The sequence below is a fragment of the Diceros bicornis genome, chromosome 28 (genome assembly GCF_020826845.1).
Source record: "Diceros bicornis minor isolate mBicDic1 chromosome 28, mDicBic1.mat.cur, whole genome shotgun sequence".
Lineage (NCBI taxonomy): Eukaryota > Metazoa > Chordata > Mammalia > Perissodactyla > Rhinocerotidae > Diceros > Diceros bicornis.
The window spans coordinates 39,469,464-39,489,712 of record NC_080767.1 but is presented as its reverse complement, the minus strand read 5'-3'; the positions used below and the strand labels follow the sequence as shown (position 1 = coordinate 39,489,712).

General features: G+C 46.0%; 1 protein-coding gene across 7 annotated transcripts in view; it reads left to right on the top strand.

Moving 5' to 3' along the window:
• Positions 1–1,063: 1,063 nt before the first annotated feature.
• SETX (senataxin) overlaps positions 1,064–20,249 on the top strand; it is an 86,186-nt gene continuing 67,000 nt past the window's right edge. For 3 of the 7 annotated variants that reach the window (XM_058524354.1, XM_058524349.1, XM_058524355.1), the window contains exons 1-4: positions 1,662–1,745; positions 10,233–10,563; positions 16,151–16,356; positions 18,016–18,226. In XM_058524354.1, the coding sequence (XP_058380337.1) occupies positions 16,180–16,356; positions 18,016–18,226 (388 nt within the window). In that variant the 5' untranslated portion in view covers positions 1,662–1,745; positions 10,233–10,563; positions 16,151–16,179. Of the gene's footprint in view, positions 1,166–1,661; positions 1,746–10,232; positions 10,564–16,150; positions 16,357–18,015; positions 18,227–20,249 lie in introns of those variants that run through there. The other 4 variants (XM_058524351.1, XM_058524352.1, XM_058524350.1 and 1 more) reach the window with 4 other exon arrangements.

The following is a 20,249-nucleotide window of genomic DNA, read 5'->3' as shown; positions in this document are numbered from 1 at the left end:
ATGTATTACGTAAAATATTATTTGATGAAGTCTACAAACACAATTTATAACGCAGTATACTTTGAAATAGTTTTGTAATTTTCTTACTCAAACACTTCATTTGAATACGGCAGACCTATTCCACAGACTAGAGAAAAATCTAGAAGCAAGGAGAATAACGGTCGTCGCCTGGCACTCTAACGGCAACTCCTTGGGTCGTTAAACTCCCCTAACCGTCATCGAGGCTTCCAATAAGCCACACCCCCTTACTAGAACGTTCCCTCACAGGGCCCTCCCCCGATTCTTCTCGGCTTGCTCCTCATTCTTCGGTTGAGGTTCTCCTCGGTAAGACCCTCGCTGCGCGTGAATCAGGCCCACCTCAGCCTCCTTTCCTTTGTAGCCTTGACCAGTATTAGTAATTATTTTGTTTTTCTGTTTCCTCTATTAGAGTGTAAGCTAGTGGTGATTCCTTATCATCAAAGTTAGTAGTAGGCGTTAAAAAAAAACGGGTAGGCTTTCCAATGGCTTTTACTGTTGTATTCCGTATTGTCTGTTCTCTTTAAGATACTTAATGTATCCCTTTTCTGTGATACAAAGTATGTATATTCCCTAAAACTACGTGTTGATTACGTATCATTATATTTTAGGTCTTTAAAGGAAATCTAAAGACAAACTCTTGCTAAGCCGTAACACACCCTCATGAAACACCTCAGGCGTTGAGGACGGAAGAAAAAGGGCGGAACGGAAAAGACCGGAGAGTAGGCGCGTACGTCAGCCCAGGCGCCTACGTCAGCCCAGGCCTCACCCGCAGGAAGTCCTGGGCGGGGCCTCGCTCACGCTCGGCGGCAAAGTTTACCCCCCCCAACCCGCACGGACGCTCCTGATTGGCCGGGCCGGGCATCCAGGAAGTGACGTAAAGCGTGGCGTCTTGGCCTCCGGCGGAGCCCGGGTGTGTCTCTTCCCACGCCCCGCCCCTCGGGCGCACCAAAACAAGCAGGCCTCGCGGGGGCGGGGCCTGCGGGCGGCCGACGCCGCGCAGGGGGCGGGGCCGTGGCTCGCGGCGCCCGCGGGTTGGGTGGCCAGGTGCGGATGGAGGCGCTCGGGTGCGCGGCTGCACTTCCGCCGTCGGCCGGCTGGAGAGCGGCGGCATGGAGGTGGGCTAGCGGCCGGCGCGAGGCCGAACGGGGTGAGAAGAGCGGCGGGCCCGAGGCCGCGGGCCCGGCGGGCGTGAGCGCGCGCGGAGTAACCGTCCCGGCGCGTGGGGTCGGGCGGGTGGGGGAGGGGCGGCGCGAGCTCGGCCGCGTCCCTCGGGAGGGTCGCGGCGCCGGAGGGGGCAGCCCGCGGCGTCGGTGGGCGGCCCTCGGCCCTTCCTGCACCCCGGTCTCGGACGCCGGGGCCCTCCATCCCCCGCCTTCCTGTCTACACCGCGGTCTCTCGTTAGCCGTGTGCGGTCTGGGCTGCGCAGTTTCCTTGGGGGGAAGCGGGGCGTCTCGCCGGGGAGCCGCGGTCCGCTCGACGCCCCGCCTTCCCCGGGCCCGGCCCTCCCTCTGAGAGCGCGCCTCTCCCGGCCGCCGCCCGAGCCCTCCCCGCCCCGCCTGGGGGCGACGGGGCGCCGACAGCCGCCGAGGGGCTTCGTGCGCTTCCGGGGCGACGACGGGCGCGGGGCCGGGAGGGAGGAGGACGCCGCGCTCAGGTGTCGGCGGAGTTAGTGACGGTGCTGGGGCGGAACTTGCCTGCGTCTGCGCATCTGGGGAGTCTTAGACGAGGTGTAGGATTCCAAAAAGGAAATCCAACTCCAGTCTCGGGAAGGCGCGGACCCACAGACACAGGAGACCGAGCTTGATGCAAATGCACGAGGTTTTATTAAGCGGAGCTCCCGGTCGACACGTATCTCTCGCAGGAGACAGAGGGGTCGACCCCGAACCTTAAGGGGCAAGCTCTTTTATAGGATTCGGAAGCATAAAGAGGGAAAAGGTTGGCGCGGTCTTACATGATTGGCTAATTTAAAACATTTAAACAGTTACATTTTATGGCGCGAATTGCTATGGCGCGAAGCAATTATCAGGTTACACACACGCGTCCCCATCTGGACCCCCTCCACCCCGACCCTCCCAAACTTATCCCTCTGGAGCACTCTCTTGTTCTCAATTTTCCCCGAACAGTGTAGGGCGAGTCTTCTATGAATAGAGTCAGTCAGGATCGATAAACGTTCCCCCTTATACCAGGAATCCTTAGGGTGTGGAGGTGCCTGTCTCTAAGGTATTAACTTTTAAATTTTTAATATAATTTACTTCCTTCATTCCCCACTTCTTCTTTTGTCCCTAGTTCTAATCTTAGAACTTAGTTTTCGGTGTCTACTATCAGTGGCTCATTGCGTGGGAGAGCTTGGTAATGGCGTTGGAGCATCATAGCATGCACTGCATTGACTCTTTTTCTTATGAAAGCAGTAATTCTATTGAAAACACACGGTCCGAAAACCAAAAGTAGACAAAGAATCAGCAAGGGTCCTGCTAGGGAGGATAGTAAGGTCGTCATCCAGGGGGACTTAGTGAACCAGGATTCAAACCAGCTTTGTTGCGCCTCCCTGCTTTGCTGCCTCATGTCTAATCTTTTCTTTAATCTTTGCATTGAATCTCGGACTACCCCTGTGTGATCTGCATAGAAACAGCAGTCTTCTTTAAGGGCCGCACAAAGTCCTCCCTCTCTTAAAAACAGCAGATCTAATCCTCTTCTATTCTGGAGCACTACTTCAGACAGGGAGGTGAGGGACTCTTCTAATTTAGAGATGGACTGTTCTAAAGTCCTGAGGTCTTCATCTATAGCATTGCTCAAGGCAGTTAATCCCCTTTCTCCTGTGACTAAGGCCGTAGTGCCAGTCCCTACGCCCGCGGCAACTCCCAGTCCCAGGAGTACAGCCAGGGTGAGGGATACTGGTTCTCTTTTCCATAATCTGGATCTCTGGTCAAATTCATCCTCGAAACTATTGGCAGTATGATAATAAATTCTAGGCACCAACTGCACAAGCACGCAAAAATCTTGTGACGAATTGAATACGCTAGTTGAGATGCAGGGGGTTAGGCCCGTGGTGCAGGCCCACCACCTATTGGGTCCTGGTACCAAAAAATGACCAGGAGTAGTCGGAAGGCTGACTTCAATCTTATTACATAGAGCCTGGTAGCCTGGGGGAATTTTTCCTAAGCATAGTCCTGAACCGGTCCCCGACACATCCGTTAGGGTTAGCCGCCCTTCTTTGCCCCAAAGACAAGTCGTGTGGTCTGGGGTGTTATTATAGACCCCCATGGTGGCAATTCCTTCATAATAAGGGGGGCTGACCGCTAGGCATAGCCAGCATGATTCAGTCATTTCAGGGTTGGAATCATTCAAGGCGTGGTAAGCTCCCCATACTAAGTTAAACAGTCTGTGCCATCTTTGCTCAGTAGGTACTGCGGGAGGTGGCGTAGATGGTGGTCGCAGAGCAGATCTGGTGACCATATCTACGGCCCCATTTAGGGTTATGGATTTTACCTGGGGGGGTTTGGGGCTATTTAACCCTATCGGTCTGCTGGCGGGGGATTTTTGGGGCAGAGGGGACCTCTGATTGGCTAGGATCCCGTTTGGCCCTATTGGTCTGCTGGCGGGGGGTTCTATTTTTAATCTAATAGAGAAGGTCAGGCCATCATCGTACCGTTCTTTGTACAATCTTATTCCCCATGAATGACCATTCCCGATCCAGGTTTTAATTGTTTTTCCCTTCCCTGTGAACTGAATGGTTAAGGGGTGGCACCAGGTATTGCATTCTGAGCCCCGACTCATCTGGTGGCTATAATTTGCTCTAACCCTGATTAAATCCCAAGAAGAGGAGGGTTCCCAATAAGTAGTCCCACTGGTTTCACATCCCCAGTTTTTACAGTAGAAGTCTTCTTTGCCCCCGCACCAGGAGTCAATTGAACGAGGTCTGTGGTGACCGGGGCACACGTAAAAGGGGTATGCCTTTAGTTTACCCTTGCGATGGGGGGAGTGGCATCCTCCGGCTTGTTTTGCCCCCCTTCGTCGACCCATGAAATCCCAGTCGGGGGTTCCTATAGCCAGTTTACAAAGGTCAGGGTGTAAGTCTGGCCACCATGTCCAAGGGGAAGCAGTTTTTTGGATTGACCAGGTTATATCTCCTACCTGGGAGACGACTTGCCACGTGAGCAGTTGAGGAGCGTGGGGATTAGGATTGGACGACCTGCTCGCCGTTCCCATGACGCAAACGCAGCTTAAGAGGGTTATCAGTCTTTTCCACCTTCCAGAGATCTGCTGCATTCTGGGGTGCCTTCTTTACGTGTGTGGCGTGAACCCAAGAGGTTATACCGTCCACCTTGACTGCTGTGGGCGTAGTGAGGAGCACCACGTAGGGCCCCTTCCAACGTGGCTCTAATGACCCCGTCCGATGTCGTCTCACAAGGACAGAGTCCCCAACCTGGAATTGGTGCGGGATGAGCAGATCACCAGGCTGGTAGGCCTCTTTTAGCTGGTTCCAGATGTCGCGCCTGACGGCCTCGAGTGCTTTCAAGCGGGCTGACAAAGGTATAGAAGGTATAATGTCAGGGTCATGTATCCCTATTTGTGCCAAAGGGGGAGGGGTTCCATAGAGGATTTCAAAGGGTGTAAGTTTTAAGGGTCCCTGTGGGGTGTTCCGGACGCGGAACAGGGCAAAGGGCAGGAGGGCTGTCCAGTCACTATCGCCGGTCTCTATGGACAATTTAGTTAGGGTCTCTTTAATTGTTCTATTCATCCTTTCTACCTGGCCTGAGCTCTGGGGTCTATAAGCACAATGTAATTTCCAATTGATCCCCAGTTGACTGGCCAGTCCCTGACTTACCTGGGCAACGAATGCAGGACCGTTGTCAGATCCAATTACCTTTGGGATCCCGAATCTCGGGAGGATTTCTTCCAATATCTTCTTGGCTACTACAGAGGCAGTCTCTTTTCGGGTGGGGAAAGCCTCTACCCATCCCGAGAAGGTATCTACAAATACTAGAAGATATTTATTTCCATACCGGGCCGGTTTGATTTCAGTAAAGTCTATCTCCCAAAAGGTTCCGGGCCTATCTCCCCGGAGTCTATGTCCAGTGCGGTATTTGGTAACTGCAGCATTTGTGAGAGCGCAAGCTCTACAATCCTTATAAATTTCCTCAGCCGCCTTTCTCAAATCTGGTACCTGGTACGGGGAGGCCTCAATAATTTTAATTAGTTTCTGAGGGCTCAAGTGGGTTAGCCGGTGTAGATGTGATAGATATTCTCGCCCTTCTGCAACGGAAAGGACTTTCTCTTCTTTAGTTAGTTCCCCACCGGAGACAGTTTTGTTGACCTTAGCTCCCTGGAGAGTCAGGACCATAGGTCCTAGTGCCGCCCGCTTGGCTTCCAAATCTGCTAAGCGGTTCCCTTGAGCTATGGGGTCGGTGCCTTTCTGATGACCTGGGCAATGGATGATTGCCACCTTTTTAGGCAAATGTATAGCCTCTAGGAGGCCCAGAATCTCTTTTTTATTTTTGATATCTTTTCCGGCCGAGGTAAGCAGTCCTCTTTGTTCATAAATAGCCCCATGAACATGGGCAGTAGCAAAGGCATACCTGCTGTCCGTGTATATATTCACAGTCTTATTTTCAGCTAACCTTAACGCCTGTGTCAGGGCGATAAGCTCAGCCTTTTGTGCAGAAGTCCCTTCCGGCAAGCTGCTTGCCCACAGAGTCTTTTTCCCGTCTACCACAGCAGCCCCAGCCATCCTCTTACCTTCTGCCATAAAGCTGCTGCCGTCGGTGTACCAATTAGGGGCCCCAGCCCATGGCTCATCCGGCAGATCGGGTCGGGTCCCCGTTTCTGATGCCAAGATGTCGCCGCATTGGTGAACAGGTATTTCATCATCTGCTTCGGGCAGTAGTGTGGCCGGGTTTAAGATGGCCGGTGGGGCGAAGGTAATTCTCTCAGTTAGGAGCAGACTTTGGTAGTGAGTCATCCGGGCGTTAGTCATCCATCGATCTGGAGGCTGTCTGATAATGCTTTCTAAGGCATGGGGGGCTACTACGGTTATCTGTTGGCCCAGAGTTAACTTATCTGCATCTTTTACCAGCTGGGCAGTGGCGGCGATTGCCCTTAAGCAGGAGGGCCATCCACTGGCTACCGGATCCAGTTTTTTTGATAGATATGCGACTGGGCGCTTCCAGGGCCCAAGGGCTTGAGTTAGGACTCCCCGGGCGATTCCCTTTCTTTCATCTACATACAAGGTGAAGGGCTTGGTCAAATCTGGTAGGGCCAACGCGGGTGCCTCTAATAATGCCCGTTTTAGAGTCTCAAAAGCCTTCTGGTGCTCTAGAGTCCAGACAAAGTTCCCACTTTCCTTAGTCAATGGGTACAGTGGAGCAGCCAGGGTAGCAAACCCAGGGATCCACAATCGGCAGAAGCCGGCTGTCCCCAGGAATTCCCTTACCTGGCGAGCGGAGGTTGGGGCCGGAATCTGGGTCACAGTCTTTTTCCGTGCGTCGGTTAACCACCTTTGGCCGTCCTTTAATGTGTAGCCTAAGTAGACTACTTTTTCCTGGCACAACTGTGCCTTTTTTTCCGACGCCCGGTATCCCAACTCACCCAACTCGGCCAGGAGGCGCTTGGTCCCTTCTTCACAGTCTCCCGGGGTTTCCGCCGCCAACAGTAGATCATCTACATACTGTAAAAGAGTCACTTGAGGGTTTTTAACCCTATAATCAGTCAAGTCCCTGTGGAGGGCTTCATCAAACAGGGTAGGGGAGTTTTTAAAACCTTGAGGTAGTCTCGTCCAAGTCAGTTGTCCAACGATCCCCATATCAGGGTCGCGCCACTCGAAAGCAAAAAGTAATTGGCTTTTTGGGTGAAGCCGTAGACAGAAGAATGCATCTTTCAGGTCCAAGACAGTGTACCATTTTCGTGATGGGGGGAGGGAGCTGAGTAGGTTATATGGGTTTGGCACGGTAGGGTGTAAATCCTGCACTCTCTTATTTACTTCTCTCAAATCCTGGACCGGCCTATAATCATTAGTTCCAGGCTTTTTTACAGGCAGGAGGGGGGTGTTCCAAGGAGACTGGCAAGGAACCAGGATTCCTTGTTGGAGCAGCCTCTGGATATGGGGGCGGATTCCTTCTCTGGCCTCTTTGCTTATTGGGTATTGACGCATCCTTATTGGGAGGGCTCCGGCCTTAAGATCTATCACGACTGGGGGAATTCTCGTAGCCGTCCCTAGTCCCCCGGTTTCAGCCCATGCCGTTGGAAATTCGATCAGCCACTTATCGGTATTGAGCCGAGCTCTAGGCTTAGGCTGCTGATGGAGCCGATATTCTTCCTCTAGCTCCAGGGCCAATATCATGGTGGTAGGTGCGGACCAGGATACTGTAGGCCGAGGTTGAGCAAAATCTATTTGAGCTTTCAGTTTGGTTAAAAGGTCTCGACCTAGCAACGGGGTCGGGCATTCAGGAATCACTAGGAAGGAATGGGACACCCTTCCTTTCCCCAAGTCCACTGTCCGGGAAGTAGTCCATGAGTATTGTTTCTGCCCAGTGGCTCCAACAACCAGAGTCTTTTTAGTTTTTAATTTCCCCAAAGGTTGCTTCAGTACTGAATATTCAGCCCCAGTATCAATCAGAAAACTCATAGGGGTTCCCTCAACAGTTAGGGTTACCCTAGGCTCGGGGAGGGGGCCCGAGCCCCATCCCCGCTATTCTTCGTCCTCTCCTAAAGACAACACCTTGGGTGTGGCCCTTTTCTTGGGGCATTCCCTTGCCCAGTGTCCTCTCTCCTTACAATAGGCACATTGGTCCTTGTCCAAGGGTTGCCGTCTGCGTGAGCCCGGTCGTGGGGCGCTGCCCAGGTTCCCTGACTGTCTGTGATCTGGCCCTGTCGCTTTTATCACTGCGGCCAGTATTTTAGTTAGTTTTTTTTCTCGTCTCCTGTCTCTTCTGTCTTCCCTCTCCTCAGCCTCCCTTCTCTCTCTCTCTCGCTTTTCCTCTTCACTCTCCCTTTTATGATACACCTTTTCAGCCTCCTTTATTACGTCCCGCAGGTCGTAGTCTTGCAGCCCCTCTAGCCTTTGTAATCTCCTCTTTATATCTGGGGCTGACTGTCCAATAAAGGCCATAATGACAGAGGCCTTCTGCCCTTCCGAGGACGGATCAAAGGGCGTGTACCTGCGGTAAGCCTCCATCAATCGTTCTAGAAAAACGGAGGGGGGTTCAGTGGGTCCTTGCTGAATCTCTCTTACCTTAGCCAAATTGGTAGGCCGCCTTGCGGCTCCCCGGAGACCCGCCACTAGAGCCCGGCGGTAAGCGGACAGCGACCCCCTACCTTCAGCCGTGTTATAGTCCCAGTTGGGTCGGTTGTGCGGAAACCCTTCTTCCGCCTCAGCTATCGTTGCCGGCTGCCCGTTGGTGCCTCGGATATTCTTTCTTGCTTCCTGTGTGATTCTTTCTCTCTCCTCCGTGGTGAAGAGTGCCTGTAAGAGCTGTTGACAGTCATCCCAAGTGGGCTGATGGGAAAACATTAGGGACTCTATCAGGGCGGTTAATCCGGCGGGGTTTTCTGAAAAGGGGGGATGGTTATTTTTCCAGTTATACAGGTCTGAGGAAGAGAAAGGTCAGTACTGGAGGGGTGACAGCTGGTTGGGCCCCGCAGGAGCTCCATACTCTCTTAGCGGGAGCGCCACCGTGGTATCAGGCCCGTCCGGAGTGGCTCCGCGGCGGCTTCGGGTTCCAGCGGAGGGACCCGAGCCAGTCGCCCTCCGTCCTGATTGCGATCCTGGAGCGGGGGAGGGGTACGGGGGAGGCGAGAAAGGGGGCCATTCGGGAGGAGGCTCAATCTCAGGGTAGACCCCGGGGGGGGCCGAAGGGGTCTCCGACTCCGCTGTTCGAGTTGATTTCGATTTTTGCCGTGTCTCCGCATCCTGCAGCGCCAGGACTCGGGGGCTTAGTTTTTCTGCTTTTACCCATGGCTTAACCCACGGGAGTGGGTTCTGCACCAGATCCTGCCACACTGTAATATATGGTCGTTGGTCAGGATGGGACCCCGGTCTCTCCTGGAAAACAATAGCCCTCACCGCGAGGATAACAGTTAGATTAAACGTCCCCTCAGGGGGCCAACCCACATTGCGGGAGGGCCACTCAGAGGTGCAAAAAGTCTGCCAACGCCCTTTTTTTATTTCTACCGACAATTCGTGCGCTCTCGCTCTCATTTCAGTCCAGTGGTCTAAGGTCAAAGAGAGGGGGGTCGTCATAGTCTGTCCCATCCCGTCAAATGAGGTCCACGTAACGAACAAAAACAGAACAATGAACATCAAAAACACAGCAAGACAAAAACAACTTTGCCCGGTTGGTGTCTGTACAAGCCAACCGAAGGCGGTTTCAGACGGGAGGGGTTTTCGTGTCCTCCCTGGGAAAAAGAGTGCCGTTTCTTTTTCTACCTGAAAGGGGGTAGTCAGGCTTTCCTGACTCCCCTTGTCCCTTGGGGCGTCCCCCAGGGTTGCAGCCTGCAGTTCCCAGCACGTCTGCCACTGCAGCCGCTGGGCCCTCTCGGCCCGAAGCGGCGGCTGCCCAGATACCGAGACCAAAGCAATGCTTCGCGGCGCCGCACACACTCGCACACCCAGTCACTCAGGCTTACCTCCAAGGGGTCTTCGGAGTCTGGGGTGACCGCGCAGATCCCGGACGAGCCCCCAAAATGTAGGATTCCAAAAAGGAAATCCAACTCCAGTCTCGGGAAGGCGCGGACCCACAGACACAGGAGACCGAGCTTGATGCAAATGCACGAGGTTTTATTAAGCGGAGCTCCGGGTCGACACGTATCTCTCGCAGGAGACAGAGGGGTCGACCCCGAACCTTAAGGGGCAAGCTCTTTTATAGGATTCGGAAGCATAAAGAGGGAAAAGGTTGGCGCGGTCTTACATGATTGGCTAATTTAAAACATTTAAACAGTTACATTTTATGGTGCGAATTGCTATGGCGCGAAGCAATTATCAGGTTACACACACGCGTCCCCATCTGGACCCCCTCCACCCCGACCCTCCCAAACTTATCCCTCTGGAGCACTCTCTTGTTCTCAATTTTCCCCGAACAGTGTAGGGCGAGTCTTCTATGAATAGAGTCAGTCAGGATCGATAAACGTTCCCCCTTATACCAGGAATCCTTAGGGTGTGGAGGTGCCTGTCTCTAAGGTATTAACTTTTAAATTTTTAATATAATTTACTTCCTTCAGAGGTGCCTCGCTGTCCCGAGTGGGGACAGGCCTGTGCAGTCGGAATCGCGGTTGCCCGGTACTTCCTCACTTGTGTGCCCACGGGCAGTTGGCAGCCTCTCCGCGGGTGAGCTTCTCATCCAGTGGGGACATCCGGCTCTGCTGTCACGGGATTGGTGTGAAACTCAGAGGAGAGAGTGTAAAAGCCGCTTCATGAGTTTTGTTTCGTTTTATTTCAGAAATGTTCCTTTCGGGCCAGAGTCCGGGTATATATGAATGCAAATCTCACCTGTTTGCAAATAAGCCCAGGACTCTCGACTGAGAAGATCACTTCTCTGTAGGCCGTTAGTCCAGGTAATTATCTTTCAAGCAAGCATTTAAGATATTTTTTCAGTCCCTTAATGTGTGCCGAGCACTGGAGTGAAAGAGATGTACAAAGAGGCCCTTGCCCTGACGGGCTTGAACTTGCTGAGGATGGAGCAGCTGGGTGGTGTGGGTGGCAGATAAGTGAACAGCTCAGCAGCCGCCTCATTGCAGTGACAGAAACGTGTACACAGTCCTGAGAAGATAGTGAGTCGGTGGACACAGACTGGCAGCGAGAGAATGGGTCAGACCGGCCCCCCAGAACTACCCCAGGGTAGTTCTCAAATCTGGCTTTTCATCAGAGTCACTGATGAAATTCTTTTTAAAAATTGCATCTAAATTTATCCATAGTATCTTGTTGGTTTTTTTTTTTTTTTTTTTTAGGTTCTTTTGGTGAGTCTGATGTGCATTCAGGGTTAAGAACCAGGCAGAGGTAAGAAGGGTGGGTGTTTTAAGGCAGGTGGAGGGGCTTCCATAAAGGGGGGGAGTGCCAAACACCCTGAAGCATTTTAGGAAGAGCAAGTGAGGGGGAATGGCAAGAGATGATGCTGGAGCCAGATCATGGAGGGCCTTGTGTGGTGAGCTCAAAAATTTGGATTTTATCCCAAAACTGTGTCGGAGTCATTTGTGCTTTCAAAGTCCGGTTTCAAAGCCCAGCTTTGGCTTTTGTCAGCGTTTTGGAGGAAGAATCGGTGGTGGATCAAATGAGAGAGTTTCATTTAGGCTTCTGTAATCTGGGCAAATAATGAAAATGTCTTAAACTAAAGCAGTGGCAGTCTCACTGAGAATGAAGTACGGATGTATTTGGGGAGGTAGACTCTGGAACTCATAGAGATGGGGGCTAAGAGAGAAGGAGAGTATAGGATAATTCCCAGGTTGCTGGTTTTCACCAGTAAGGGATGGTGGTGCCACGAATATAGAGAACACAGGACCTAAGTAACAGATTTAAGGGAAGGACTTTGTTCTGTTCTGGTCCTGTTTACTTTGAGGTTCCTATCAGGTGAATAGAGATTCGCTGTGTGCAACTTGGGTGTTGAATATATCTGTGGAATTCTAGGCTAAGCTATCATTTATTGAGTAGCTGAAACATAGTTAAGCATTGCCTTAAGAGTTTTACATGCGTTCTCCATCTTTGGGAAGCTTCCATAGAGGTGGTATTTGAAGCAGTGGTTTGAATTAGACCACCCAGGAAGAGGATGTTGAATGAAGAAGTTAGAGTCCCGAGGACAAGCCTTTGGACACTGATATTGAGAGGAGGGAAAAAGAAAGGTGATTATGAAGGAGATTGGGTGGAGGAAGTAAAAGGAGAATGGTGTGTTGTCTCAGCTAAGGATTGCTTGGTCAGAATGTTCGTCTGCTTTAGAAGAGTCAAGTAAAGAACCTATTGGCAGGCCGGCCCCGTGGCTTAGCGGTTAAGTGCACGTGCTCCGCTACTGGCGGCCCGGGTTCAGTCCTGGGAGTGCACCAATGCACCGCTTCTCCGGCCATGCTGAGGCCGCGTCCCGCATACAGCAACTAGAAGGATGTGCAACTATGACATACAACTATCTACTGGGGCTTTGGGGAAGAAAAAAAGGAGGAGGATTGGCAATAGATGTTAGCTCAGAGCCAGTCTTCCTCAGCAAAAAGAGGAGGATTAGCACGGATGTTAGCTCAGGGCTGATCTCCCTCACCAAAAAAAAGAACCTGTTGGCTTTGGTGATACTGAGATTATTAGAGACTTGTGCGAAAACATTCCTTGAAATGTAAGGGTAGAAGCCAGAGTGCAAAGGAGCTGAAGATGTGAATCTAGATGACTTTCTCAAGAGGTTTAGCTGGGAAGGGTAGAAGAATGTGATTGTTATTTGAAGTTTCTCGCAGCTAATATTGAGAAATGATGTCCCCAGGGTAAGCCTATGGGTAGTTATAGCTCTACCTGGTGAAGTATCCTATATTATTGAGAAATCGGCTCTCTTTGATGCTCGGGGAGCAGCTCTTATTTCTGTCTTACAGCTTGAGGATTCCCAGGACACCCCCATCTGTGATTCAGTAATGGTTCCAAGCAGTTAAAATCTGATGAGATTAACAAAACTAACCTCCAGAAGAACTGAGTTGTGCAAAAACTTACGGGATTCACAGTCATCTACCAGCAATTTTCCCTTAAAAAAAGAAGTTATAATATACCCGATTCAGATTTCTTGGGCTTAGCTATCAGGTCAGCGATGATTTTAGATTTGGGGACATAACCACACACGTTATGGCCTTTTGAGAGGAATCATGGAAATGTGTTTCTGTTTTTAATGTACTCTGTAGTGCTGTTCTCTCTGTATTCTAGATTCCACAGCACTTATCTGTTACACGGCAGTAACTCCCATCTGCTTTGAGAAAATTTAGTCCTGCTTTCTAGAGTGTGAAAGTAGGCTAGCTTTCTGAGTGAGTGGAATAAGAAGCAGACTCTGTGATTTTCTTAGTATAAGGTTTCTTTTGCTACCTACTCTGTTAAAATTATTTTAAAATATATAACAGTTTGTACGTAAGTCCCTTAATTTTTTCATAGTTTCAATTGACTGCAGTCTGTTACGTGCCAAAATCATGCTTAAAACAGTTGATGTTCGAGAAATATCCAAGAAGTTTCAGTTTCTATTCTTATGTCTTCTAAGTTTGCTCCCCACATTGAATTAGATCACTAGAAAAAACAGGTTCTGCAGACTTTTAACTTCTGAGTATCATGGTATTGACCTTTCAGGTATAAGAAATTCTTTTTTGAATAAAATAATTTCATATGTTTCTGTAAAAACATAATATTCATTATGTTACTTAGTATTCCCTAGTTTACAGCACCTTTGTGCAAGGTAGACATTGATAAAATGTAATTGAATTAGAATCACTGTCAGGAAAGGGCAGCATTCTCCAGCTGAACTAGCATATTTCTTTGTTTTTCAAATAACTGTGTAACTCACCATGTTATCTTTTTGCTCTGCTTTTCAGGAAGCTCCTAATTTAGGACTTAAGTGAAATTGAATTTCTCCTAAATAAGTTTTGATTTTTCTCTTTTTTAATCTTCTTTTTAAATGTCCTTTTCTAAATGTACTTGAATGTTGAAAGCTGCCCTGAATTATTCTTAGAGGCATGAAGAAAGTACACAGTTAATTTCAATAAATTTAAGAATTCAGTTCACAAGACAAATTCATGTATTTTATTGTACTTATGCATTTATATATAATTTTTTAATCGTGCATGTAAGAAGAAAATAAGGAATTTTTAAAAAATCAGTTTATTTTAGGAACTGTCATTGTACCACAAAAACCTTAGCAGTTAAGTATAATTTCTAACAAGATGTCATCAATTTCCCATTAGCGGAGACTATGCACTCTGAGTTTTAGGGTGATATGCATTCACAAAGCTCATACACTCAAGTTTCTGTACCCAGGTATTCAATGACTTGCGTCATGTTTCTTAACCTTTTGTTGTCCCTTCTCCCTTCCTAAAAGGAAACTTTTTAGACATTTCTTTCCTATGAGTTTCCCATGAATTTTAATACCACCAGTATATTGTATATCTTTATGTACTGTATGTGTATCTGTGCTTTATACATAAAAAACGTAGGCCTTGTTTTTGTCCCACTAACCAGTTTTCATCTCCTTAAGGATGATGTCACCCCTGATGAGAATGGGTGGGTTAGGTCCATCCAGTTTATGAAATGAACTTAGTTGAGTTTGCAGTTGGGTTTGTAGCTTTTTTTCCAATTAGGCTGATACTTTACATTCATTGGATAGTTATTAAGGTCAGGTTTCTCAAGATCAGGTTTGTTGGATAATTTCCTGGCCTAATTCCCAATAAATCCTGGTTTTCGTATGAAAGAACACTTGCTTATTTCCCCTTGCGTTTGGTTTTCTTCCTTCTGGTTGTTGCAGATTGGCTGATAGCTATTTAGGTAATACTCACTTTGAGTTGGTCTGATGTTTTTCTCATGAACAGGCTGGAGTTATGGGCTTTGGAGAAGCATACTATAGAGTTGAAGTTCCTTCCTTATCACATTATGTCAGGGGCTATCAATATGACTTATCACTGGTGATGTTAACCTTGATCACTTGGTTGAGGTTGTGTTTGCCACATGTGTCCTCTGTAAAGTTAGTGTTTTTCCCTTTCCATACCCTCTTCTTTGGAGGTGATTCACCAGGTCCAGCTCACACTCAAGATGGGGTGGGATTATCTCTACCCCCTGAAACAGGAAGCGTCTATGTCTACATATATATATAAAATTTGGAATTCTTCTATAAGGGAAATTTGTCCCTTCTCTCACGTTTGTTCATTCAGTCATTTATTCATATGTTATGGATTCATGTATAGTTTTTATTGTGGGTTATAATCCAGTATTACATTATTTTGTTTATATTATTTGAGCTTTGGCCATTGGGAGCTTTTTCAGGTTGGCTCCTGTGTCCCTTGGACATGCCCCGTCCTTCTGTATTTTGAGCACTTTCTTTCTGGCACTGTAAGCTGCTCCAGCCTCACCTTGTATTTTCCCTGCCCCAGCCTCCTATTTATTTATTTGTTTTTATTTATTTTGGTGTGAACATTTGCTTTTTGTTTAGCTGCAATACACTGCTTGCTGACAGTGAGCTTTCTGTTTGCCTTTATATGCATTTAGTTAGGAATAAAAGTATAGCATCTTAGTTTATTTTTATTACATCTTAAGAGTTGGAGATCTCTGAATTTTGGCTTCCATCCTATTTGCTAATCCTTTCAGTTTCATGCCATCTGCAGTTCTGATAAACCAGCTTCATATATTCATTCAAACTTTTGACACATTTGGTTCTTGGGATTTCCTCTTGTTTCCTAGTACCATCTTGCTACTTTGCTCTCTTTGAGACTGCTGAGATTTGAAAAATTGTTTCATCTTAACCCTTTCACTTGAGTTTGGATGGTGGAGGCTCGGGGATATTATAAAAACAAAAAGTTGGAGACAATCAAAAAGGTATCAAGCTTAGTAGGAGTAGGTTGTTAACATTTGTAGCTATTATTGTTTATGGTGCATTGCCATTATGGGCAGCAGTTCATACACACATAAATGCAAATTCATGTATATATACTTTCTAAACGAGAAAATCCTTCTCTATATGAGTTTTTGTTATTGGTATGGATTAATATTCATGGATTTTTATGTTTCCAGGAATTTCTGGAACATGGCTTCTGGGAACGTGAGGGGTTTCCTGAGCTTTTAACTCAACTCCGGTACATTACTAGAACACTTCAAAATCTGTATTTTGAAAACATTGATAATTCTGTCTCTATGTATTTTCCATCAGTACTACATAGTAATGAGCCTTCTCTTTATAGCAAACTTGTATTGCTTATGATGTTTATTACTAACAGAGTCCTTTCATTTCATTGTATTTTTCATGTATCAAAGATAAAGGTTTTAAGAGTGGGCTCAGATTTGAGTTTAGTCAGTGATTGATAAGCTGGCTGGCAGAACATCCTGGATGTGGTGGAGGCACAATTTAAGTTGAAGATGAGAGTCATTAGTAGGAAATGTACCCATTCTTTACACAAAATAAGCCTGAAATGTTTTGTTACTTTTTTCTTTTGTCTTTAGATATCTTCTTTTCTGGATATAGGTACAGAATGAGCACGTGTTGTTGGTGTACGCCTGGTGGTATTTCCACCATTGATTTCCTAAAGCGCTATGCATCCAAAGCCCACTCCATTGAATTTCAAACAGCTGATGAAGACCTTTGCTACTGCTTAGAGTGTGTGGCTGAATATCACAAAGCAAGAGATGAATTGCCATTCTTGCATGAGGTAATTTACATTAGATGGGCAGTCTTTTTCAGAGCTTGATAACTAGGAAGAGAATAAATTTGAACTCTGTTGGAAGCGTTCAGGGAACTGACAATATGGTTTAAACTTTGAAGGCTAATATACCTTTAGTACCTAACTCATTGCCTGGTGTATAGTAGGTGCTGAGTAAATGCTTATTGACTGATGAAATTGAATTGAAACTTAAAACAGAATTTTATGATATCTCACTTTTAGTCATTTTGATATAAAACAATTTTATGACATGAAGTGTATGGAGTTTTTTTTTGGTTTATGTATTTATGTCAGTATATTTGACAGTATTACATTCGTGTGAGTGAATGGCTGGGGTTACTTTTTTTTGTTGGTTAATAGTTTTTTTTTTTCTCTTCATTTTTTAATGGGTAAATAGTATAAACCTCTAAGGGCAAGCATATTTTCCAGTCATAGTAACCAAAGTGAAACATAAAATTTTTTTTTGTGTGTGAGGAAGATCAGCTCTGGGCTAATATCTATTGCCAATCTTCCTCTTTTTGCTTCTTCCTCTTTTTCCTTGAGGAAGATTGTCCTTGAGCTAATGTCCGTACCAGTCTTCCTCTATTTTGTAAATGGGTTTCCGCCGCCGCCGCATGGCTTGATGAGCGGTGTGTAGGTCTGCGCCAGGGATCTGAACCTGCGAATCCCAGGCCGCTGAAGCGGAGTGCACAAACTTAACCACTGCGCCACTGGGCCAGCCCTGAAACATGATTTTAAATATGTGGCTTTGAATATTGGGTTTATTATGTTTTTCATTTTATTTAATTATTTTATTTTATTTTATTATTTGGTTTATTTTATTTTATTTATTATTTTGTGAGGGAGATCAGCGCTGAGCTAACATCCGATGCTGATCCTCCTCTTTTTGCTGAGGAAGGTTGGCCCTGAGCTAATATCTGTGCCCATCTTCCTCTACTTTATATGGGACGCCGCCACAGCATGGCTTGACAAGTGGTTCGTCGGTGTGCGCCCAGGATCCGAACCTGTGAACCCCAGGCGGCCACAGTGGAGCGTGCGCACTTTACTGCTTGCATCACTGGGCTGGCCCCCTATTACGTTTTTCTGATGAAAAACAGAACACAGACCATAGAGATATGTACAATATAGAAAGGAGCAGGAGATGATTAGTTATGAATCTATTGAGAAAACTTGGATTTATAAAGTTTCCTGGTTATGAAGCTAACCAATGTTTTTATGCTAAAGCTGATGTTTTAAGGTAGGTACATATGGCTGGAACATAGAAGGGAAGACATAGAAGGCCTAGCTCATGCCTTTGACAAAGAAGCTCCAACTTCTCATTTCCTTTTTAATAGAATGTAGTTGATAAGGATGTTGAGATATTTATAGCGAAACTCTGCAAGAGCAGTGTTTAAACATCTCATGCTTTACGTACTCATATTCATATATCATAAAAGTGGCCATGTTTAGTGACTTTTCTTCAAATCTACTATGTGATAAAATAGATTTTTTCTTCTATAATAGAATATTTACACTCTATAATAGAATCTTTAAACTTCTGAATTTTTATACTTGGGAAATGACTTTCTAGAAAGATCTAGTATAGATCTAGTATATTTTGTTGATGATAAAATATAAAGCACACTGTGTGTTTTTCTTTTCCTGTAGGTTTTATGGGAGTTAGAAACCTTACGTCTCGTAAATCACTTTGAAAAATCCATGAAGGCGGAAATTGGAGATGATGATGAATTATATATAGTAGACAACAATGGAGAGGCACAACTATTTGACTTTACCGGCCAAGACTTTGAAAATAAACTTCGAGTTCCTCTTCTCGAAATACTGAAATATCCTTATCTGCTTTTACATGAACGTGTTAGTGAGTATCTTAGGTGTTCCACAAGTTATATCAGTTTTATTATTTTAAGAACTATAAGGATTTAAGTTTATCTATGTTGAAAATCTGTTTATTAAAGATATAATTAAGATAGTTAATATTTATTCCCAACGTTTTATTATGAAAGTTTCCAAAGCTGTAGAAAAGTGAATTACACAGTGAGCACCATATATACACCACATAGATTCTACAATTGCTGACATCTTGCTGTATTTGCCTTATCACATATTGATCCATCTATGCATTCAGTTAATCTTCATTTCTGGTAATTTGTCTATAGCAGGGTTTCTCAACCTTGGCATTATTGACATTTTGGATTGGATAAATCTTTTGTTTTGGGGGCTGTGCTGTTCATTGTAGGATGTTTAGCAGCATCCCTGGTCTCTATTCACTAGATGCCAGTAGCACCCCACTCTTCCCCCTACCCCAGTTGTGACAACCAAAAATGTCTCCAGATACTGCCAAACGGGAATTGGGAGTTGGGGGACAGGGCTGGGGAGAGACAAAATCACCCCTGGTTGAGAACCACTGGTCTGTAGTAATCTTCACTAATCACAATGGCATGGCATATTATGGCCGCCTAGATTTTGGTCATTTATATTTGCATTTCTTAATAGAAACCTCTTAAAAGTAGAGACATTTGCCTGATCTATGAAATCTAACAAAATAACAAAACCTTTAAGGCATCTAATATCTAGTCCATATTCAAATTTTCACAGTCACAAAATGTGTTTTTAGCTGGTTTGTTTAAATTAGAGTCCACTCAGGGGCCATTGCATTTGGTTTATGTTTCTTACATCTCTTTTAATCCAAAATAGTCTACTCTACGTACATGCACACACACTTTTTTTTTCTATTTTTTTGCCATAACTTGACTTGTTGAGACTATGTAGTTGCCCTGTAGAATAATGTACTTTCTGGGTTTTTGTTTTTATTTTAGCACATTTTTATTTTATTTTATTTTATTTATTTATTTTTTTTGTGAGGAAGATCAACCCTGAGCTAACACCTGTCGCCAATCCTCCTCTTTTTGCTGAGGAAGACTGGCCCTGGGCTAACATCTGTGCCCATCTTCCTCCACTTTATATGGGATGCCGCCACAGCATGGCTTGACATGTGGTGCGTCGGTGCGCGTCTGGGATCCGAACCCCGGGCTGCTGCAGTGGAGCATGCGCACTTGACTGCTAGGCCACCGGGCCGGCCCCTGGGTATTTCGCATTGTTTTCTTGTGATGTTATTTAACTTATTTCTGTATCCTCTGTATTTTCAGTACACTGAAAGATAGCTCTAGAGATTTAGTTAGGTAAATCAGTTCTTTCTAAATTAAAGTAGATTTTAAAATTCAAAGAAGTCAATTTTCAAACATTTATTAAAGGATACTATATCCAGAAAAGTATATAAGCTTGATGATTTTTCACAAACTAAACACACTTACATAGCCAGCACCCCGTCAAGAAATGAAACATTATCAGCACCCCAGAAGCTCCCCTCGTGCTTTTTCAGTCATTATCCCTCCTCCCCAAAGCCGTCCACTACCACTAACAATATTCTTTGAAGCTTGACAGACTAAAGTGCATTCATCTGATAGGGTAAATGCATGAGTCGATTCAAGACACTTCTGAAAGAGTAATGAAGAAATTTTCATAAAGCAACAGGAATTAGAATAGTGGTGGCATAGAAGGACTAGTGGAACAGTGTAGAGTCCAGAAGTAAACCAAGTATATTTGGGGAATTTAGTGTTTGATGATGGTAGCATTTCAAAGCCATGGAGAAAATAGATTATTCGATAAATGAGAGTAGGACAAAATAGCCATTTGGGCAAAAACTGACTTTAAAATTTTTATCGCTCTGGTACCAGATTAAGTCCACCTGGATCAAAATGTAAAATGCTAATGGAGTTGGACCTATAATCCTACTTCTAAGAAGATACCTTCTGGAGATAATTATACCAAGTGTAAAAAAAATGTTGTGTGTACTAGTAAAGTCAGAAATAGTTCATAGGAAG